At 44.2% G+C, this 22,781-nt stretch overlaps 2 protein-coding genes across 3 annotated transcripts in view; both read left to right on the forward strand.

The window, feature by feature from the left end:
• Positions 1-22,781, forward strand: part of KALRN (kalirin RhoGEF kinase) — a 407,865-nt gene that overhangs the window by 383,034 nt on the left and 2,050 nt on the right. The gene's annotated exons all lie outside the window — the stretch shown is intronic.
• Positions 13,161-22,781, forward strand: part of LOC128810291 (kalirin-like) — a 76,444-nt gene continuing 66,823 nt past the window's right edge. The window contains exon 1 of one of the 2 annotated variants that reach the window (XM_053983018.1): positions 13,161-13,479. In XM_053983018.1, coding sequence (XP_053838993.1) covers positions 13,395-13,479 — 85 coding nt within the window. In that variant the 5' untranslated portion in view covers positions 13,161-13,394. The remainder of the gene's footprint in view (positions 13,480-22,781) is intronic. The other variant, XM_053983019.1, reaches the window with a different exon arrangement.

Below are 22,781 nucleotides of genomic sequence, written 5' to 3' on the forward strand. Positions count from 1 at the left end.
TTGTAGTATAGGCTGTCTTTCAAGAGAGGTCACATGGACCCCTTCTGCTGGCATTAAGTGCCTCATGGTGTCCTTGTTACAAGTTCAAAAAAATCACATCAGGAAATGTTCATTTTCACTCCTTTTCAGTTATAATAGAGATTCTGTAACAAGTTGGTCACGAGTGTGGTAGGAAATGGCAGATCTCTGGCCTGGCATCAGGGTCTGCTTCTCTGCCTCAGTATCCAAGTGTGGCTCCATGCAGCTGTGAAAGGAACAGGAAAATAAAGATGAAAGAATTCAAAACCACTTTGCTATTTCAGTCACGTCATCCTTTCCCTCTACTGGCTTTCCCTTCTCTCATCAAACAAAGTCTGTCTGCCTTCACTTTGATGGCCCTTCACAGTTCTCCCCATCATCTCACTCCTTTCTACCTCAGTGGGCAGTGTCTACTGCAGTGCTGGAGAGCTGCTGATGCCTGACTCCCTCCCTACTGCTGTACTTTGATCCCACACTTCTGTGCTTTCCTCTTCTTCACAATCGCCCTGCAGATGAACTCAGGCACCCATAAAGTGTCCATCCTTGGAGTTATCCATGCTTATACCTTCTCCTGGGCACAGTTATCTTGAAAATAATAAAAAAATGAACAAATATGTAGCCAAATATCAAATATCACCAAATATGGGTGATGAGGTCTGATTTTCATTGTATCTAAGGGGTAAGCCAAGCCAAGGCTGAGAGGATGAGCCATATCTGTGTATGGGTATTCATATCACTATGCCTGTAGCTCTACCAGGGGTTTTACCTGTCGGGTACATCAAGAAAACAGAACCAAACTGACAAGTCCTTTGGAAATATGTGTCCTCCCCTGCAAGTCACAGACACAACTCATATGCAGGCTGTGGGAGCCATGCTTTCAAGGTACAGATAGTGTGCAGGCTGTTCCATGGTTTGTGAATAGCCCTATTTCACTGAGGTGGTATTTCTGTTTCATTATTTTTTATTTCCAGTATGGCATCACCAGATAGTAACACCTACATTCAATCATGGGGACATACCAGTAAAGTCACTTATATTTATTGCTTCAGTTTCTTTCAGCTTCAGTTATCTAGTCAAAACAAAAGGCCTCCAGTACTCTACCTTTATTTTTATGGAGAAGGACAATTTTGATGAATGCTTTGATAAAACAGGAAAGGCTATTTTGGGGGAAGTTGCTTTGCTTTTGTACAGTGGATTTTTATTATTTTAAACACAGGATTCTTTGTTTAAAAGAGAGAAGGCCTGCAAATTTTCTTGTTTACTTTGTCTTTGCTTCCCCTTCTGACAGAGGGTGGGTAAAATTTATCCACATAGTTGCTGTCAGCTTAACCCCGAATTTCACAGTACAATGTCTATGCTGTTTTTATCACTGAAAAAAAAAAAAAAAAAAAGCGAGAGAAATAGAGGGAATTTAAAATGCTGTGCACCACCAAGACTCAGCAAGAGTGCCAAAGGGTTCAGCACTTGGTCTGGCAAGGAAACTGGAGAGAAACTCAGTAGTGGTATCCTTCTCTGTGTCAGGCTCAGGACTGCAATTCCTTGCACAGCCCCGGACGAAGACCAGAGTCATAAATTCTCCTTGCCCTCCTGGTTCTCCTGCCTGCCTTACCAGTCTCCTTTCCTGGGGCCAGCTCATGCTTTTCAGGGCCAGGTTAAGCCAACCGAGATATATCCCTTTTGCTATCCTGCAGAGAAGTGAGAATTTCCTCCTCAGCTGCAGCGCATGAAGGGGAGGTCCCAGCTGGCCCCTGGCTGCTCAGGTGATGGGTGAGTGGGTGGCCACAGCCCTGTCCTGGCCCCACAAGCCATCTGACAGGGGATGGTCTGAGAGGACTTCAGCTGAGCATACATGCTGACACACAATGCTGCATCAGTCCTTTTTTTCCCAGCTTGTCTTCAAACACATGCTGGAAAAGGAAACTTTAATTTTAATTGCTCACATATTGATGTCCCAGCTGTTGGGAAACAAAGACCTAAGACTGTTCTACTGAGTAAATATTAGACTTGTAATTAACTGAGATAGTTTTCTAGAGTAATGTGGGCTATGCAGGATCCCATTTGGCCTGGGGAAGACCAGAGGCATCTTCCTGACTCTAAACCAGTCCCCAGCCCTTGAGTGATCCCAGCACGTGTTCATAGAATGGCAGAGCTCACCCTTCCCTTGTGTTAGCAGCATCAGAGCAGAGAGAGGGGCCTTTGAAGCACCACAAATGATGCTCACAGAGGCTGAGCAGTGGTTGTTGTACTGAGAAAGGACTCAGCTCTCCTGCTGTGGTACTCAGGGTCAAGAGATCAGGTCAGGGATTATCCAAAGCGCTCTGCACAGTTAGCCAGGGGAGGCACCGGCTGAAAATGGTCTGAATATTCTTTCAATTAACTGCAAAGGAACCATGTGGGTGCCTTCTCTTTCTTCTCCTCGTGGGAGCTGCAGTGCCTCAGTGCAGTGCAGAGACACCAGAGCAAGCAGGCAGTTCAGTTTGTACCACGAGGTTTTACACCAGCTCTGACCCAAAGCCAGCAGCCAGAGCATCCCCACACCTCTGCCCCACCAGTGAAAAACGAGCACCTGGAGGAAGGGTATAGAAATAGCTCCTTGGGTAAAGTCTATTTCCTCTGTATTTAGTCATGTGTGTTAAAACACAGTAGTGTGGTGAGGAGGGGGGGTGGCTCTGCAGCACTTGGCCCATGGAGCTGACAGGAAGGTCATCCTCAAAGATCAGCGAGAGCATGTGCATGACTTGAGTCTTGTGTTTCCTCTGAGCACAGACTAAATTTAGCATTTTCACAGATGGACATTGAACCATAATCCATCTAGGACCATGAGGTGAAGAGTGGGATGGGAGTTGTTTGCCTGGGCTTTTTGCTGTGTAACCAGCTTTGGTGCACCACCACCCTGTGCTCCTCAGGGTTTTCTGCCTTGCTCAATATTGTGTAACTCACTGCCTGATCCTTTTCCCTGAAATTTTAAAAGTTTAAGCACAAAGGGAAAAGTAAACTGCTGGTTCTGGGTTCAGACCTGACATCCCTACTAACTTAGTGTCAAACTGTGGATGTACTTTTCAACAGCACCATCACAAAGATTGAACCTATAACTACTGGTCCTTGCAAGAATTGCAGTAAGACAAATACTAATGACTGATGATCTTGGATTCCCCAAAATGTTGCCTCCCCACTCTGTCAGCTTCCATACAGTTAAAGGGACTAATCCTAAATGTGGTATTTGTACCCTGCAAGGCCTGTATACAGCTGGGCTGATCCTTCTGTTGCTAATCTTAAACAACTATTTTATGAGCATGTTTTGAATTGAACTAGTTCTGCTAAAAATCCCATTTCCCTGACTGGTCTGACCAGAAATAGGCACACCAAGATGCAAAGCACATGTGTATTAAATAATGTATTTCCGGTAACAGAAATTATGTTTCTGTGTATCTGTTTCAGCACACTGCACAGATTTGATATATTGATCCTGACACAAAAAGCCTTATTTTCCTGTCATTTATGCAAGCATTTTGTCAGAGCACTATTCCCAGGTTACACATTTTGCAAAAGAGCCTGAAACAATGTCAAATTTGCTTAGTTCAGATTAATCCCAAATTTTAGAAAGTAGAGTTAATGCTATTGCAACTATGATGGTCTAAAAGTCTAGAACAGGAGGTCATTCACATAAATGCTAGTGTATCTTTTCCCATTCATATCAGCTGGTCTCATAAAGAATATTATTTCTTTATAAAAATGTTGTCTTTAACTCCAGAACTGTACTTTTCTTTTCTTGAAGGCAGAGTCCATATTTGACTGCATTTTCCTTAAATCTGTTTAAATAAGTCTCTCACAATCTAGAACAGGAAAACAGATGTTAAACCATCCTTGTCCTTGGATGTCCTAGCATTTATTAGAAGATGCTACTTTACATTTGTATCAGATATTCTTCATATGCATTGAACAGTCATTGATTCTGCAGAATTGTAATGCAGTTGAATAAGTTTGGTTTTTTTCTTCACAGAGTTTGCAAAATACAAATTAAATTTTACACAGCATAGAGATAATTGTTTGCATATTGCAGGAAAGATTGGGATGGCCTCCAGCCTCACTAAATGTGTGCCTTCCAAGAAAAACAGTAGTCATACACTATCCAGCACTTCACTGATAAAGCAGCCCTGACTTCTTTTCCTTAGCAAGACAATTTGCAGCTCATGAGTGTTGGTGACTCCTGTTTTCATGAAGAGAACCTAAGGTTCCATTTTTCTCACCAACAACATTATACTGTCCGATGCCAAATGACTGGTTTTTTTATTGCCCTTTGCTTTTGCAAGCCAAAAAGATTACAAGTTCAACAGTAGCACCCAGTGATCATATTTCAAGGGCATTTTTCTCTTTTCCTAGACTAGGGAGGAACACCAAAATATTTGAACTCAAGATACACTTCTAAAAGGTATTTTTAGGTCTTTGTGCAGTTCAGTTTTACTTCTTTGAGACTGTACCCAGCTCCTTATTTTCTCTGTAGATTTCATGTATCTTCAGGATTTTAAGTTAATAACTGTATTTTGCCAAGGAACATACATCCAGTTTCTTTGGAAATCTGTAGGAACTGCATTTAGCTACCAGAGAACAGAGTCTGGCTTTAAGAACCAAATAGCATTTTTCAGAAAAGCACCAAAGAACTTATTAACTCTGCAGGACTCCTACTCAGTGAAATAAGAACATTCTTCCTTTCACAGACTAGAGAAGTCAAATTAGGTTTCATGCAGGGTGAAGGAATTGGGGTGCTCTTGGTGCTAATCTGACCTGTGAAAAACCTTATTGAAAAAAGCTTTGTGCATGGATGGCTGGTGAAGGTTGTTCAGGCTTTACACCCCGTAACCCTCATGGCCATTGCACATCTGTCCAGACAGATCTGCTGTGGCTGTGCTGTGCACACATTGCTGCTCCACAGGACATCTGCTGGGACACAGCCTTCACCTGGGAGCTCGACACGTTCTGCAATGTTCAATCTGCTGCAGCCTTTCATTATTCCAAAGATGTGCCTTTCTGCACGTAAAAATGCAAAAATGCTCATTCCTCTCCCATCAGCTCCTGATTGCCATCATAAAATGGGGCATGCAGGCACAACAGAGACAGCCTGAGCTCGGCAGCACTAGGGGCTGGTGCTTCTCTCAGCTGAGCAGAAGATTGTCAGCCAGCTGAAGTACCCATTTTGTCTCATACCAGGAGCCTGAAGCTCCCTGAGCATGAGGAATGTGTCCTGTGCCTACCTGAGCAGCCAGGATCTAGCACAGCAGTGGGATCACCCAGACCAGGAGACAGCACAGCAGTACAGGTGATGCAACAGCCACACAGCTTGAGGCTTTTGCAGTGAAATCTGAGCAATGCTGACAGGAGAACGAAGGCAGATCAAGGAACAAATCTGGGCTAAAACAAACCTTCTTTTTCCCCACTAGGAAAAAGATCAATTTTAACCTGGATCCACATTTGCGGATCAGATTCACTGTGAGGCTGCACAAACATTTCTGTTGGCACAGGGGAAGCAGCAGGAAAGAGCAGACACCTGGGAGAGACAGAAAAGGCACCAAATGGATTTGGCAGGACTATTGGCTCTTGACAACTCAAAGTGCTCATGGAACTATCATGTAATGTGGAACTGTTACATACCAAGAGATTGCCTGAACATAGAAATTAAAAAGTACTCCATGGCATCATGTACTTGTCCCTCTTGCAGAAAGACCTAGAGGGTTTTCTGTCTTGTGGTGACTGGAAATTCCAGTGTGTAGAAATCCAGCTTTTGGCAATGTCTGATGGTACCAAACAGAAGGGGGATTTCCAGATTTTTCAGTGCTAGACTGGCATTCCCAGGAGCAGCATTTCAGTACAGAACATCAGCAGAAATCCTGTCTGTCAGAGAGCTAACATCCTCAAAATATCCTCACTGCTGGTATATGGACACCAAAGAATGAAAGCAGGCAGAGGTGCTCCACATTGAAAAAAGAAGGGTTGTTTTCTAGCCAGTCATTCCACCAGCTGATAAAAATAGCTTTAAAACTACTTTTTTTTTTCAATTCTCTGCACAGCAGGCTGCTTGCTATGTGTGACCTTGTTATTTATACCTGCCATAAGTTTCAATAGCAGCTTTACAGATTCTTTTATGCTTGTCTTAGATCTGGTGGTGTAAATCAGAAAGCTTTGCCATCTTAAACATTGCCTGGTAAGACCTCCTCTGCAGTCTTTTTACCTTAGAATAAAAGGGAAGTGGAAAATACAGTTAATGCAGTAATTTGGCCCAAATAAATATAAGCTTTTACAATACTGACATTGAATTTTATTTTTATTTGAGTGCAATTCCTCCAGACTGGCCAAACAGAGAAAATTTTCCCCCCTAAGCAGCAAACAGTGTGTGCCAGTTTTTAAATTTTTCTTTTAGCTTGTCTTAAACCCTGTTTGTGTTGGGTACTGCGGGGAGGAAAGGTGATGAACAGAACTCGCAATTTGCTGCAGAACATCCCAGGAAAATAGTCTGAATACTCTTTCATTAAACAAACAAACAAACCAAAACAGGTAACAACTTACTCTAAAGAAATAGAAATAGCATTTAAAGGAAAATCAGCTGTGGCTTCTACCATCCAAATACAACAACCTCAGGCAAGTCAGGACAAGCAGGCTAGGAATATTTTTGTTACACTGTTAGTATGTAGTTGCTAGAACAACTCACCTTTGTCATGCACCAGTGGGTGAGGCTCCTGTTTGTCTTGGGAAGCAGACTATGATGGGCTGAGATAGGCTCCTGATTTCCCCTCTGAGGTCCAACACAGTAAGACAGGAGCCAAAACATGTCCAAAAGGCAGCACTTTAATGCCTCTTGTCTTCTGTCATTGGGTATTGCTGTAACTCCCAAAGATATGTCTCTGTTCTAATGGAGATAAGTGCTTCAGGAAACAAACACAAACCTGCTTTAAATTTTTATTTCACTCTTTTCTGCTGAAGGGTTGGGTTTTTTTATTCTGACCAGCAGCTCGTTCAGGATGTGCCCACCATCCAGCACAGCTCCCCAGCAACCAGTCGATACTGCACCAACACAATGTGGTGTGTGGTTTCGCTGACGGGGCCTCCCAGGTCAGACTGGTTTGTGAGGTGAGGCTCTTTGCTGCAGCCTCATCTGAGCATAACTCATCTGGTGGTACTGCTGGCAGGTCAGAGATGTCCCCTCTGCTCACACACGATCTTGCTGAAGAGGTAAAACCAGTCCAGGGGCAGGTGAGCCTACAGTGAGATCTGGGAGGACAGGACAGTAACGGGGCTGTACTTTACACCAGCTTGTAACTGTTTTCTTAAGAAACTCACTGTCAGCAAATGGTTACTGCTTAGGAAGAAGCTGTATATATAGGAGAATTGGTCCTGTGCCCAGGAAACCAGAGGAACTGGACAGTGTAGGAATCTGTTCCGAGATCTCTGAGATGCAAAGTTAAGCTGGAGGTTGAAAGGGCATATGTGTTCTGCAGAACGTGTTCTGCTCCAAAAGCAGGTGAAACTATCCTGGGCTGTACCTACCTGAATATTTGGGGGGCAAATCTAAACTCCCTTGAAACAGACTGAATCACATGAAAGCAAATATGTGTATCTTATTCTGTGGTCTGCTCTACAGTCATCCACCTTTACTTGATGATCTCTGTAAGATACTTTTGGGGATAAGTCTCCGAGCAATTTCTCTCCTGTAGATCTTCCATCTTCATAGAATGCAGAGAAAGAGAAAAGATGGGTTGTAAATAAGGAAAGACAGGCTGGTGTCAGTGAGGGGCTTGTGATGTTTGGGAGAGGTGGGTGAGCAGTGTGTAAAGGTGAGGTCCATCACAGCAGAGCAGACGGGTCTGGCTGTGGCCTTTGGCTTTACAGTAGAGTTGGTGTGCCAGGATGCTGTCAGGTCATGGCAACTCTTCTGAGCTGCCATAAATCCCCCCCGTGCTGACATCCACAGCAGAGAGATAAGGATGGTATATCCTAACATTTGCTGAACATATGCCTACATTGCAGTTGAGTGTGGAGGTTGTGCTGGACTGTCTATATTTCTTCTTAATTTGTTTGGTTTAGCTAGTTGAGAATGTTCTTTTTTTGCCTACCACTGTGCTGAACTGAGAAGCCAAAAACCTCTCCTTGGAGTTGTGCTCTCTTGCACCAGGAGGGAATATGACTCCATTTATTTATTTATTTTTAATTTATTTTATCTGTTTTAGTACCCAATAAACTTGTTGTTTTTTCCAACTGGCACGACAAGGCTCTGGCTATTTTTAAAGAATGTGGTTCATTTGATTTAATCTAATGAATGTTTAGTGCTGTTGAAAATAGCTGCATTCAGAGCCAAGAATAATGTACTGAAATGTGCTGGTTGAGCAAGGACTGCTTCACTCTGCCAATCTGTTTCCCTGCAGCTGTTCAGATTTACCTGGTTTTGCAAGTAGCATTTGCAGGCAAGATGTATTGATCAAGGTGCTTTTTAATACTGATTCCAAAAGCCAATAGCACCAGAGACATATTTTGTCACACTCATTTCAAGACACAACAATGACAGCTCTATTTGTTGTTCAGTGTAGGATGTCTAATCTCTGTTTCAGACCACTTTAAAGGGAATGTGAAATGCTGATATCCTTTTATTTCACATAGGAAAATTGAGGCATGAAATGGTAATTTTTTTCCCCTAAAGTCAACCAGAAAGCAAGTGACAGAATGAGTTATGAAACCAGCATCTAATGGGCTCCTGAAGCTGCAGTGTAAGTCCTGATTTCTCCATGAACTGGAGCAAGACCATAATCCAAAAACAAGTTCTGCTAAGTCCTGGTGGTTTGCACTAGTTTTCAGAACGTCCATGTTTACTGTCTTGCCTGCACCCTCTGAATTGCTCTGTAGAGGTACCTAAATGTCCCTACTAACAAAAAATTCACGCATGTCTTTGCACTATCTGAATTTGACACTGCAAGGCACAACAAATATTTAAATTATGTTTTTAAAACTGTATAAATCCATCTTCCTTTTGCCATCCACCAGTTATTTCTGTTAGATAGTTGGTTTGCTATCCCTGCCTAAGAAAGGGGTAGCTAATACTTAAGCTTCATTGGATTAAAAAAATAAATCAACCATAGTACATCTTATTCCGTGATAGTGATGTCCATAGGGATGGATTTTCTGCAGAGATCACTTTACACCCTAAAGCACAATGTAGGATTGACTTGCATAAGTAATGAACAGATGCTTCTGACAGCTATTACATTATTCATCTCCCTATGCATGTGATGGGGGGGAAGGAAACAGCACCTGTTACTATGGGAGAAATATTGTCACTGCTGTTCTGCATTACAGACCTCCACGGCAATCTGGGCCAGGCGTGTTTCACTGCATTTGTGTTGACCCAAAATGAAGCCATGCCAGTTTACATCCCCTTGTTATTTTGTCCTTTGTTTCCCTCAGATAAGTCCCTCAGTTCATAACCTAAGAAAATAAAATAGCTGCTGCAGGTGTGAGGGAGCACTGAAGGCAGTGAAAAAAATTGTTTTCCATCTTTAACCCCAAATTTTTCACAGGAAGGCTGGGTAAAACTATTAGAACTCTGCAACAACAGTACTTTTTACAGACCATCTCAGATTTCATATGAAAGTAACTCATATGCCTGGGGAATTTCTAAAGGAGTATTTAAGAGTAGACAGAAGTAATTTCCTTGTCATCCTGACATTAGATTGAGATGACTTCCCGTTCATCATCGGTATTGGGCAGGGCAGCACACATGGTCCATGGTGCAGACACACTGCTAATAGACTTCATTTCAGATGCAGCCAGCCAGAGCCATAAAATTTTCTTGTTCACTCCAGTGCAGGTAATGATTGGAGCATTTGGAGTGTGGTTCCAGGAGATGTTTCCTTAAAGAACTCCTGTGACTCAGTCTTCCAGTAAAGGGGGTTTATAGCAAAGAGGGAGGGTGCCTTTTACAAAGGCAAATAGTGATAAGACAAGGGGGAATGGTTTTGAAGTAAAAAAGGAGAAATTTAAGTTAGATGTTGGGAAGAAATTCTTTGCTGTGATGGTGGTGAGGCACTGAAACAGATTGCCTGGAGACATTGTGTCTGCCAAGTGTTCAAGGCCAGGTTGGATGGAACTTTGAGCAACCTGCTCAAGTGTAAGGTGCCCCTCCTATGGCAGCAGGTTGAAATAAGATGACCTTTAAGGTCCCTTCCAACCCAAACCTCTAGAGTCATTCTATGACTCTATTCTTTGACTCAGGCATAGGTTAGAGCAGGGGCAGGGATCTTTTCCTTCTCAGGTGACATACTGATAATTCATTGATACAGTCACACATAAATTCATCCTGCCCAATAATCTTCTAGTCCTAGACAAGCAGCTCCTTGGCCTTCACCTCAGGCAAGTGGGCCATACACATTTCCATCCCCCACACAATCTCTGCAACACTTCTACATCCCAAAGGCTGAATTCCCTACTTGAAGCTAAAGAATCAGTGCAGCTGGCAGCATAGTGCCAATTTGCTGCTGCTGACAGATGTTTTTCCCAGCTAGGGCTGGAGCTGAACTAGACTGCCCACAGCATGTCTCCTCCTCTTCTTTATAGGAGCTAATTGATGTGGTGTGGTTATTAAGAATGTGGCTTTCAGCCTTATTTTGTGAAATATTTATTCCATGTATCATTCATCAGTGATGAATGTGGATGGATGGATGGATGTACGTGTTTCTAAAGAGCAACTTTATAGAGCTAATCTTTACAACACTGCTGGAACTGTAGACTGGGGAGGGGCAGAGCCTGCTTCCTCCCACAATAATTACTTCAATTCTGTTTTAATTAGGGAAGGAGGTTTTTTAAGACCTAAAATTGCACCTTAATTATGTTTTAAAGTTTGGCTGCAATAACAAGAGCTACAACCTTGCTTCCCAACCCTCCACACAGTCTCAGACTCTATGTCCATAGACATAGTCTAGTGAAGCCTCATTCCCTGGCAGGGTTACTGTGGTGCCTCTGTTGGCACACTCTGCATGTTTTTCCACCACCCTGCTCTCAGCTGATGGCTCTGATCAGCCCAGTTGCCCCCTGCCTCCCCAGGCTCCCCCCAGCATGCGAGGCTCACACAGAGTCACAGTACATGCTGAGCTGGAAGAGACCCACAAGACTCCTCAGGGTGGACAACTCTCCCAGGAGTCACGGGAATTTAGAGGTGGAATGCTAGAGGTGAACAGCATAGGCTGTTTCCTAGTTTCTTAAATGAGGAGTGTTAAAGGTTTTCTTAAGGTGATTTTTAAAACCAACCAAGAGCTGGGATCTGGCAAACCAGGCTCCGTGTATGGTCTGCTCCTGCCTCAGGTCCTGTATTGCAGGTCTGGGCAGATGCCACATGAGCAGTGAAATGCCAGTGAAGACCTTACCCCTTTTCTGTTTGCACAAAGCAGGCTGAGATCAGGTGGGTGGGGGCAGCCAGCCCATGGGGCAAGAGGTGGGCATGCTGTGCAGGGGTGAGTTAGAAAAGAGAGATGCAGTTCCAAGTAGAAAGCGGAGAAGTGAGGAGCTGCCTCCTCAGAAGAGCCCTGCTACAAGTTTCCTGAATCACTCAGAGGAGCTGAGTTGAGCTGCTGCCTGGAGAGCCATGGCAGGGACAAACACAGAAAGAGGAGGTGCAGAAGGTGAGGGTGTCCCAGCTGGTTCCCAGCCCACCTTTTCCTTCTCTGGCTGCAGCTGTGGTTTCTGCTTCGTGTGTGACATATTATCTCCCTACTACAGGCACAAGAGCCCTGAGTGCACCCTCGAGACATTCCCTTGCAGCTCCCAGATAGGCAAAGACCCAAGTCAAAGAAAGACACAACATACAGCAAATGGGAAACAGTTACAGAGCCCTTTGTTCTTATGTACTGAAAACACCTTGGTGCTCAAGGGCATTGGCAGGAAAATGTGCGTGCTTCAGGCGTGTTACAAGGTTGTCAGTCCTTCCACTGAGGCTGTAGTCAAAGAACAGTTCCTGCAGAGCAGCCAGAAGTGAAGCAGGAAGGTTTCATATTTGCCAGTGTGGTGGAGGGAGTTTTTCAGTTTCTCCTCTGTCCCTCTCCTGGCACCAGGTACTGGGATCTTTCTGCCAGGAATCCTTTAGGAATCCCTTCAGGAATCCCACCCCATGGTTACATGGAATCACTCAGTCCAGGCCTGCCCTGGACAAGAGCACCCTGAGGTGGGTTTGTGAGCACTCTGCCTTGGCTCCAACCCTCCCTCCCTGTCCAGAGATGGCCTTTGCCACTCTGGGAGTGGCACTTAGCCCAAAGCCATTGCCAAAAGCCTTAGCCCAGATGAGCAGCCTGTGGCACCAGTAGGGCTGTGCCCGCTCGGGCTGAAGCCCAGGCACACAGTGGCACAAAGCGTGGCACATCTCCCCTCTGCTCTTTTCTCTCAATACCTGTGTCTGCCTGGGAGAAGTAGCTTGTTGTGTTTGTTCAGCTTTTGATGCAAGAGTGCAAAGCTGTGATGCTGTTGCTCTGGAATCCTGCCCGACCTCTCCTTCCAGCTACCTCCAGCAAGGTTCGGGATGTTTTTGGCACCTCCAGTTTTCTGTGCTTTAGGTGGGAAATCCTAACACAACAGGCTGGCACCTTCCAAAGCAAGCTGTGCCTCTGGATCTCGAGTGTCTCGGTCCGTGTGTCAGAAGGGTAGGCATTCCCTCTGCAGTGCTTCAGGCAGGTCTGCTGCTGCTGCAGGAAGCAGGCAGAACCCTTGGGATCACCGCCGGCTGGGCAGCATTTTCAGCCAGTTGTAAAGAGTTTTAGCCGTCAGATGCTTAAGTTAAGGAATGACACTGGGGGCGTGGAGGGAAGCCAAGAACATTGTGAAGTTTAAAAAAAAACCCACGGCAATACAAGTTTTGCCTTTTAAAGGCTTTAGTGGAACCCCCCACCCGCAACGTATCAGAGCTTTAGCAAACTTCCTCCCAGGCAGTTTTTATTTCTCGCTCCCGATCTCGGATACCGCCTGCCCGGGCGCAGATACCGCAGTTCTGCATTTCTTCCTCCCGAAAACTCTTTTTTTTTTTTTTTCCTTCCAAGCAGCGGCGGAGCGCGGTCCGGCCGCAGCCCCCCCGCCCCGGCCGGGCCGGGCGCGCTCCGCCCCCGCCGCCCCCGCTGCAGGCGCCGCCCCCGGAGGTGCGCGCCCGGCCCGGGGACAGCGGCTGCCGGCGCCGCGGCCGCCAGCGGCTCTGCCGCGCTGCTCGCCTGCTTGCAACGAGCCTTTTTTGGTTTGTTTTTTTGGTTTTTTGTTTTTTTTTTCTTTTTGCTTTTGGGCCTTTATTATTATTATTATTATTTCATTCGTTGTTTCTCGCAAGCGGGCCGGTGGCTCCTTGCCATGAGCAGCCCGACGGCAGCATGAAAGCGGGCAGGCGCGGCTATCCCGCCCGCTCCCGTGTAGGATGGCTCCTGGCGAAGTGGTGCTGCTGCTGCTCCTGCACAGGTCGGTGGGGCCCGCGCGTGGGGAGCCCGGCCCGGGGGCTGCTGGGGGGGGTCGGGGCTCAGCGGTGCCCTCGGCAGGGCAGCGTCCGTCCGCCGGCTGCCTTGGGGACAGCGAGGGACAGCGGTGTCCCCGGCCTCGGGGACAGCGGGGGACAGCGGCGGGTGAGCCGGTAACGGGCACCGCTAGCGAGAGGGCAGGAGTTGACACAGTTTTACAGTTATAGTTTTACATTTTAGCATTGCTCGTAAAAAACACGCTGGGACTGTAGGGTCAATAGGGCGGGGAGAAATATTTGCTTAAATTATTCCCCCCCCCCTTCCTTTCTAGTCTTACTTGGGCTCCAGTACGAGCAAAATGCTTTGAGAACATCTGTTTCTCACAGTTCACAAATCTCTGAATGGTGATGGGGGAAGGTCTGGGGAAGCTGGCTGAGCTGAAATGCTGAGAGAGATGTGGGAAAGCCAGGGCAGCTGGAGTGCCTTGTAAAAATAAAATCAAAATCTGGCTTTTATGTGGAACAGCCCAGCTCAGATGCATTGACTGAAAGTTTCTCAGCCTGCAGTCTTTATGCTGCGATATAGCTCTTAGACCTGTTCTGGATAATGTGAGGTTTTTCAAAGATCTGCTTGTGATATCTCAATGTTTCCTGTTCTCTGAATGGCCAAGGAAAATGTCTTGAACAAAACTTGGCTTTTGCTTTGTGCTTTTTTTTTTTTTTTTTAATAACTAAAGCTTTCGCATGCAGTCTTTTGGTAACTCTGGAACCCAAATAAAGAGCAACTAAAGATGACATTAAGGACGGGTGGGCCTGCTCGTTTCTTGAGGCATGCCTTTGCAGTGCAGGAGCCCTCTTTCCCCAGTTACCGAATTAGTCACACTTATGTGGTGACAGCAGCAAACTAGTTGGTGATGGAGTTTGCCACTAGTTCGTAAGAAGTGATCTTTTTTAGCCTGGGGAGAACTCACAACTCACGACCTCATGCCAAGGAAATGATTCTTGAGGTCAATGCACAACACCCCAAGGCTGTTTTGCAGCCTTTAAGAAGGAACATGCAATCTGGTTGTAGGGGTAGGGCTGTCTGCAGAAAGGTTGTGGTACTAAACCACTGTGAAAGCCAAGTCTCTTGGACAGCCCGTGCTTTAATGTGTTGGCCCATGCAGCAGGCTGGAGCAGTATTCAAGCTCTCTGACAGAGCTCTGGTCTTGAAAATGTTGATTCTAAGGGATTAAAATCTCCCTGCTGCCTGTCCTGCCTCCAGAGGTCTCTAGAAGGAGAGAAGGGGAAACAGCTGGCTCTTCTCTCTCCAATTGAAATGTTAACTGTATTTGCAGTTCTAGTTTACTGAGTTGGTAACAGAAGGTGTTTTGTGATACAGATTGATTTACTTCTTTCTTATCCTTGGTTGTAAACTTCGGGCAAAAAGTTCTAAAAGGCTGTCTGTCATGCTGTGTTTATTATAGAAAATAGAGATGGTGGAAATACTCCCTGAACTTAAGCAGGTACCAAACCTGACATTTGACAAGGGATTCAGGTGCCCCAGATTACAGCATCAGTGTGCCCTTGTTGGCAGCTTCTCCCATTAAGCTTGGAGATATTTAAATGTGGCAGCCAGAGCTTTGAAGCTCTAGCTTCATATATTCTGTGTTGTCAGGGATCAGTTGAGAAGGCACACTGTTCATCCGAGGGCCTCTCACTGATCTCAGTCTTACAGTGCAAATAGGTGAATGTAGTTTGTATTTAAGATGGGTATGAAGCATCTCAGAGCTATTCTCAGTGCTGCCACATAGGTGACCTTACCTTTTCCTTTGGAAAATCGACTCTGCTTTTTCCTGGTGCCAGTGCCTGATCTATCTTGATCTTTTGCAACAGCCCCAGTAGGTTTTGTTGTGTGAATAAGAACTGTCTGATGAGAGAAATAGTGACAATGAGCCTGCATTCTGTGTCAGACACAGGTTTTGTGCTCAAATAGTTGGTATGAGCTCCATCATTGCTCTCCATGGAGCTTGGAAGTGATGTGGATGCTTGATCTCCTAAATAGCACAGTAATGCAGAGCTGAAAAAAAACAAACCCAAGGTCCCCTGTGTATCATGAAATACGTAGGTTTTGTGTAACTGGGCATTTCTGTGAAGGATTTTGACAGATGACTCAAACTCTTTTGCATTAGTATTCCACTGTCTATTGCAGCAGTAGCAATCTTGATGCTGCTTTTTTGCTTGTTTCTCTTGGTGAGTTTCTGATCTTGTCGGCTTTGCCCATGTACAGAGCTGCTGGGATCCATCCAGAGAAAGCAACTGACAATACCATTTGCAATTTTGCTTTTACCCCGATAGTTGCCTGCAGGAACTAAATAAGGACTACTTCTCTGTTCTGCAGTATAGAGAGATATGAATCCTAATATAGGAGTGCCTCAGAGCAGGAGTCTGTCACTTGCTTTCAGCCATAAAAAGGGGTAAGCAAGGAGCAGCACACTTGCATAGCCTTTAGGACAGTGGCCTTACTAAGCCAAGAGTGTCCAAGTGAGGCTTTTTGCTGTATCTGCTACATGCAGAAGTGCAAAGTGACCTAGTGTAACAGAATGCTTCTTAATGCTGCAAAGCTGTCCCTGGTAAGAGGGTTCAAATTCTGATGGTCTTCTCATAGCTAGAAAGTCATTGAACTCTCCTTAGAAATCAGCCTGGTATTTGCAATTGAATATACCTTTTTTTTTTAACATGAAGTCTATCTTCTCAGTTATCTGTGTGGTTCAGATTAGAAATTATTTAAAAGGGAAAAGAGGGAAAATAAAGAGATGAGAGGGATTCCCGCTTTGTGAAATGTCTTTTCTAAAGCAAATGGTCAGCTGCATGCCTTGGGTGTGAGAAGATCAAAACTTTGCTGCCTTTAAGCACAGAGCCAAGTCCAGTGTGTGCGTTCCATTCCTCTGCACTACCTTCTGCACAGGGCTCATCAGTGAGTGGGAACATGGACATTGGGTGAGACTAAATTCCAGGCTCTGATGCACAGGGAGCTGTAAAGACTACCAGTGTCTCAGATTTAACCTGGAAATTAAATTCTGTGTGCTGCCCAGGGCCTTATTTAGAGGACATTTTTTTGCAGTAGTTCAACTCATTCAATTCTAGCCCAAACTAGAACATGCTGGGATCTCACTGCCCTAAGGGACACCAGGAAGGTGGAGAGCACAAACAAGGTGTAGGAAATGCTTTTCTTTGAGCATAAGGAGACAGATGTTCCCATCTGATGGACTTGGGCTGGCTGTGGGTATACCAGGTACAGACAAAGAAAAGGGTCTGTGGTTAAAAGTAATCAATTGTCAGTTTAAGTTTAGAGTTCAAATGAGTAATATTATGCTGCAGTGTGGCTTCTGGATAGGAAATAGTATGCTTTCTACTTGAGGGTAGCCAGAAACCAGGAGGATGGATTTTAATGGATGCACTGTGTTGGCTTTGATGAAGAGCACATGCTCTGCCTCCTCGAGCAGTTGCTTTTCTGAGTAGGCTGCTGGTTGTATGCAAACTTCTGATTTCAGAACAAAAGAAACTTAACCTGAATGTCAAACCTTAAATCTCAGTGTGTTAAAGTTGAAAGGTTGAGTGGGTTTCTGTTTGTGCTAAGCTCCTAGTAAAGCTCTTACTTAAATTTTCTGTCCCTCCAGCTGGTCCTGTCTCCTACACTTTCGGTCTTCTTTCTGCAATTTTCTGTTTTACTGTCTTCTTTTTCTTTCTTTCCTTCCTTCCTTTTCCTCTTCTTGCCTAAATCTTTGATTTGTTACTGGATCTTTGCTGTAAGATGAACAAAGAAAGCTTGTCTTGACAGAGTGATGATGACTTCAGTACAGTGAAGGGGGCTCAGCCAGCCACCCTCTACATCTTTCCTAGCTGGGCAGAAACAGAGCCTTAACTGGAAGTTAAGAAAACAGCATCATCACAAGGGCTGTCAACAGTACATTAATAAAAGTTATTTCTTCATTAGGTAAAAAGTGAGATCTGATGGTGCTTTTTATAGAAGGTGCTGACACTGTTACAGGGAGCTGCAGAGCTTTGCTAAGGGAACTAGTACCTTTGTGCTGAGTGGTAGCAAGAGAGTGATCTGCAGTAATATATTCAAGCCCATAACATTTCCTAATTTGAACATATTTTATTTAGTGCTTCAGGCTGAGCCCTGGTTGCACTGTGTAAAGCACAATGGAATGCATGGCCAAAGCAGCTCTGTCAAAATTGAGGCAGAAGAGAAAACAATAGTAAAATAAAGGGTGTCAACCAAAGCTTGCTTTGCTTCCTGGTCTTTCTTGAATGAGAAATATGAGGAAACTCTTAGGTTTCCCAAATAAACTCCTTGGGTGATGTCCTTCTGTTGCTCATTAGTTGTATCTCAGCAAAGTTAAGAGGATCAAGAGTTCTGGTCCTCTGTAGGCAGTCTCCCTCCCTCTCATGCCAGAGTTGAGCTCTGCTATTTGTCCTGGCAAATTCGTGAGCAAATGACTGTGGGGAGGTTTGAAAGAGTTGTTGTTATTTCCTTCCAGTTCTGTTAAGAGAAAACTGGTTAGCCCATGACAGGAGCATCTCTTCCAAGTCCTGTGTTTTCCCACCTCTGCAGGCTGAGTCAGGAGTCAGAATAGGTCACAGCAGAGAGTTATTGGAAGGGACAAAAGAGTTGATGAAAATGCTGCTCAGTTGAGCAAGCAGGATTAACATGACAAGGTGAATACTGTTAGCAAAAAGATAAAAAAGAATCACTCTTTTTGTTGGTGTGAAACTTTTCTCACACCTGCTCTACACCTTCCTGACACGCAGTCCTCAGTTAAACAAGTCCCAAAAGCATGACTGACAGTCCCCATGCCAGTCTTTTGCAGTAAATATTCTGAACCTCCTGTTTGCATGAGAGCTTCTTGAGGGTAGGAACCTTGTTCACAGATACAGGAGGTCACGTTTTCACTGGGTCTGTATTTCTGTCAAGAATAAATTGTTCAAGAGCACAGAATGTTTGAGCTTTTCAGAAGTGCTGGTTGCTGCACATGACTTTGTGCTCACTGCTCTCATCTGCCACCAGCTACTTTCTGTAAAGCAAATGTTTATCATGTCAGTGCCAGTGTTGGGATGCTTTAGCAACTTTCTCTCAGTTTCCAAGATCCAAGCAATAACAGTATTATTATTTTCTCTCTTGAAAGTTACATGCACTGCTAGGCAGCTCTAACTCTCCTGATACAAGCTGGCTCCTCAACCTCTGGCTTCATGTCTCCCCGTTGTGACTAAAGTTGCAGCCTTTTGACATGAGGTTATGTACAAGATGCAGCAGAAGTGGTACAGAAAATAAACTTTCAGATATTAATTCATATGTGAAAAAGAGCTGTAAACATCAGCTTTCTGTTACTACTCTGTGCATGAATACGTGGTGGGGATCCTTATTATTCAGATTGCTATGTTGTTTTCAACTTTTATAAATACATCCAGCTTTAAAGAAACATGGGATTTGCTTTTATGCAGGCAAAGCTCCAAAACTTCCCGTTTACTCCAAGGAGCATATAAGAACCCACAAGGCTTTATTCATCTTGTCAAAAACCTGAAGAAAGGAGACTTTATTCTTAGGAAAAGAGAACAGATAATTGTGAAAAATATAGCTTGGGTAACTCTCCCTGCTCAGTGTGAAGACGTGGGGTAATTAAACATGCTGTTTTCCTATAAAATAAGCGCCAGATAGATGTATTGTTCAGGAATTCAATGCACGGATGCTGATATAAAATCTCTCCATTTTGAAGTCAAACAAAAAAAGGCAGTTATTTCACATGACCCCAGAAGGATTTTGTTTGGGTTTTTTCCCAAACTGTTATGTTTCAGCACACACCTTGTTAAAACTTGTGTGTGTTAGGAAAACGAATCTATCATTTCAAACATAACCCCCCCAAACTTCCTAAGTTTTCAGTCTAAAAATAGCATCAAGATACTTCTCAAGCACACCAGAACACTGTTGCGTTTCAGTCTAATTCTCGTCTGTTAACAGGCTTTATGAAAGCATTTTTATATCTGGCAAAACTTGCAATTTCTTTTCAAAAGAGAGGAATTGGTTGGGCAGTTAGTGGTTACAGCAGGGATCTACAGATCCTGTGGTTTTCAGTTCAGTAAGGAAATCCAATTTTCTGCCAGTTTAGCCACTGCATCAGTTGCTATTGCAGAAGAGTTCAATTGCTTGTATTGCATCACACAATTCTGTGTCATGTGAAGTTACTTTTTAATATAACTATAGAAGCACATCTGGATGTTTTCTTTAAAAAGATGCATAGATCACAAGTAGGACTTCAAGAATTATTAGGAAATAATGTGATTACCTCTAATGAGATAAGTTTGAAATCATCTCCCTTGACCATTCTTTGCCATTGGAAAACCACAAAACAAAAATTAATGCGTTTGCTCTTAGCTCCTGTTGTTTGATGTGGCTGTTTATGCTGAAACACAAACCAGTCCTTGAATTAAAGGCAGTTAGTGCATCCCATTGGGTCTCCTGCTGAGTTTGACCTGCCTCGAGTTCTTTCAGCCTCTGTCCTGGAGCAGCCCCACAATGCTCTCCCCAGCAGGCTGAGAACTTGGGAATCACACACATCACCTGGGCTTCGTTCGTATAATTAGGGCAAAATATGAAAATGTCTCCAGTGAAGTTCTAATGAGATGAAAAATAGAACCTGCAAGCTGAATTACAGCAGTTAACAATAGAACAGCCGTAGGGTTTCTTCTCTTTGATGGGGCGAAACCCATTATATACACTTCAGTTTATGTATTTGTCATTTATTTTTTTTTATAATGTAGCACACAAAAGATTATGTTGCAGAAAGTCCTGACTGGATTTTACTCCCTGACCTCCCAGTACTTCCCAGTGGTTGTGGGCACTGCTTTAGTATACAGAAACTGTGGCTGCTTTTGGAAAATGGAAAAAGTGTGTCTCCTGTTTTGTGTGTTGCCACATGATGAATCAGTAATTGCTATTCTGTTGCCCTTATTGCACCCCAGTGCACTTGGTTGTCCCATGTGATGCAGCCATTGCTAGTCCTGGAACAGCTCAACAGCTTTGAAATCTTGGATCCCCTGCAAAATGACATTCCAGGCTGTGAAGTTCCATAAGGGAGTGAAGCCTGGGAGCCAGACCTGCTGGGAACCCATTAGCAAACATCATCCTGAGGAACCAGTAGATGGTTTCTTCTGGAGATTATCTTTTGTATTGGAAATAAGTGAAACATGGGAATTTAAAGTTGCTGTGTACAGGAAAACACAAGTACAGTCTATGTGTGAGTTTTGAGCAAAGTTTCTTGTTCAGTTGCACAAGAAAACATTGAAGTAAACATTTGGGAAAGTGATAGACTGTGGCTGACTGTGATGATAAGAGACTGGATTTAGTGACCGTGGAGATGTCTCCACCATTTTCTGAGAATTTTTCCATGTTCATTTTTCACATGGAGCAGGCAGCTCAGAGCACAGAAGAAAACTGGGAGTGGCACATCCCCAGCTACAGCTAAATCTTCTGAGAACACTTTTTCATGTTGTTGAGGCTTGCTGACATTTACAGCTACAGACTGTAGCAGCCAAGGACCTCATAGACTGTGTTGGGTTTTTTCCTCATCCCTTCATAAGAAACATGCAGCTTTGGTGAGCAGAGGTTTCTCACATCCTCTAGGTATGTGGTACGACTGTAGCCTCTCTGAAAACACTTTACAGCTCAGTCAGCACTTAGAACCTTCCCTGAGGTCATGTAGGAAACCAGTGACCAACTGAGCATCAGATCATCAGCAGGTACAGCTTCCAGATTGATGTCCACCAGTTGATTTCAGCCTCTTTGTGGACCTGCATGTCCTGGGGAGCACATCATGCACATACCCCAGATCTCCTTGTTCCAGGGTGTTGGTTGATTGTGGCCAGAGCAGCAGCTCCTGCTCCTGTGTGTGTCCCTGCTCATGACTGCACTCCTGGATCCAGTTTGTCCCTGCTGAGCACCCCTGATGAACAAGGCTCAGCTCTCTGCTGCCACGGGAGCGTGAGCCGAGGCAGGCCATGGGAAGTGTTGCGCAACCAGTATAATTTCACCGCATGCTGAATAAATACACTTTTGAGGACTCTTTTGAAGAGATGTTGCCTAATTAATCCTGCAGGGGGTATAATATGTATATTTTTGAAATCCAGTTTTAGCATCGTGCAATTAGCTTTTATGGCCTAGGGATTCTGATTTAAGACATTCTTTAGTTGCTAATGGTAATCTGTTTTAATTAGAAATGCAAATGTATTTTAGATCCAAATGTGTCTGAGTGGTACAATGTAAAATGATGATTCACAGTGAATACCATTGAAGTGCCTCAAGTCTGGTATTCTTTGTACCTTCTACAGTTTGAACTCTGAGGATCAACACAGTGTTCAAACATTGCTCTCAGCTGAAGCATGTGGAGGCTGAATAGATTTCTTTAGGAAATGGAATAAATATTAATCAACAAGGGATTCTTTCTTGGATGGCAGAAGGAAATCATAGCTTTAGGCAAGAAGGAGTCAAATGCTTTGAATGTTAGTGGTAACTTCAGCTCCACATTAGCAGAGCACAGCTCCTCCCAGGGCGCAGCTGCCGAGCAGAGGGCAGCATCTTAGTTGACTTTGTCTTAATACCAGAGAAATTACCCAGGCTTGAGCATTCCAGACTGCTTATGGCAGGGCAGTAGCTGCTCAGAACTGTGTTGCTGTAAAATTTGGTGTGGCAGTGTGGCAAGCTCCAGACAAACATTGAAAGGCTGATATTTGCTGAATATTCACTGCAGTCACTTGTCCCGGAGATACTAAACGGTCAGGCATGTGATATCTGTGATCAGACATCTTAAAATGCAGTTAACAGGTCACCTGTATTCGACAAAGCCTTAATAGAATCAAAGAGCCTCTGCTACTAATCCTTGCTGTTGTGTTCAAGTGTTTCTTTTTCCTGCTTCCTTTGAAAGATGGAGCAAAAAGAAAGTAACCACACAGCAATAGAGAAGATGGCTTTTGTAATGAAAGTTTATTGGACACATTGCTTGGTAGAGCATTTTTACAGCTGTTTGCGATGAGACTCAGTGATGCAGAAGGGAATGAAGCACTTTTTGTGGGGCACTTCTCCACATCTCTGCCAAGCTGGATGTAGATTTTTTTTTTCCCTAAGGAACAATATGTAGGCACCATAAAAACTGTGGGTGACTCTGTGTGGCCCTTCAGAAGTCACAATCAATCAGTTTCTTAGGACTAGCCTCACTGGGAAGGCTGGTGTCTGGGTCAAGGCACTGGCACAGCTTCAGAGGGCTGAGACCTC

This window comes from Vidua macroura, chromosome 7 (assembly GCF_024509145.1).
Source record: "Vidua macroura isolate BioBank_ID:100142 chromosome 7, ASM2450914v1, whole genome shotgun sequence".
NCBI lineage: Eukaryota > Metazoa > Chordata > Aves > Passeriformes > Viduidae > Vidua > Vidua macroura.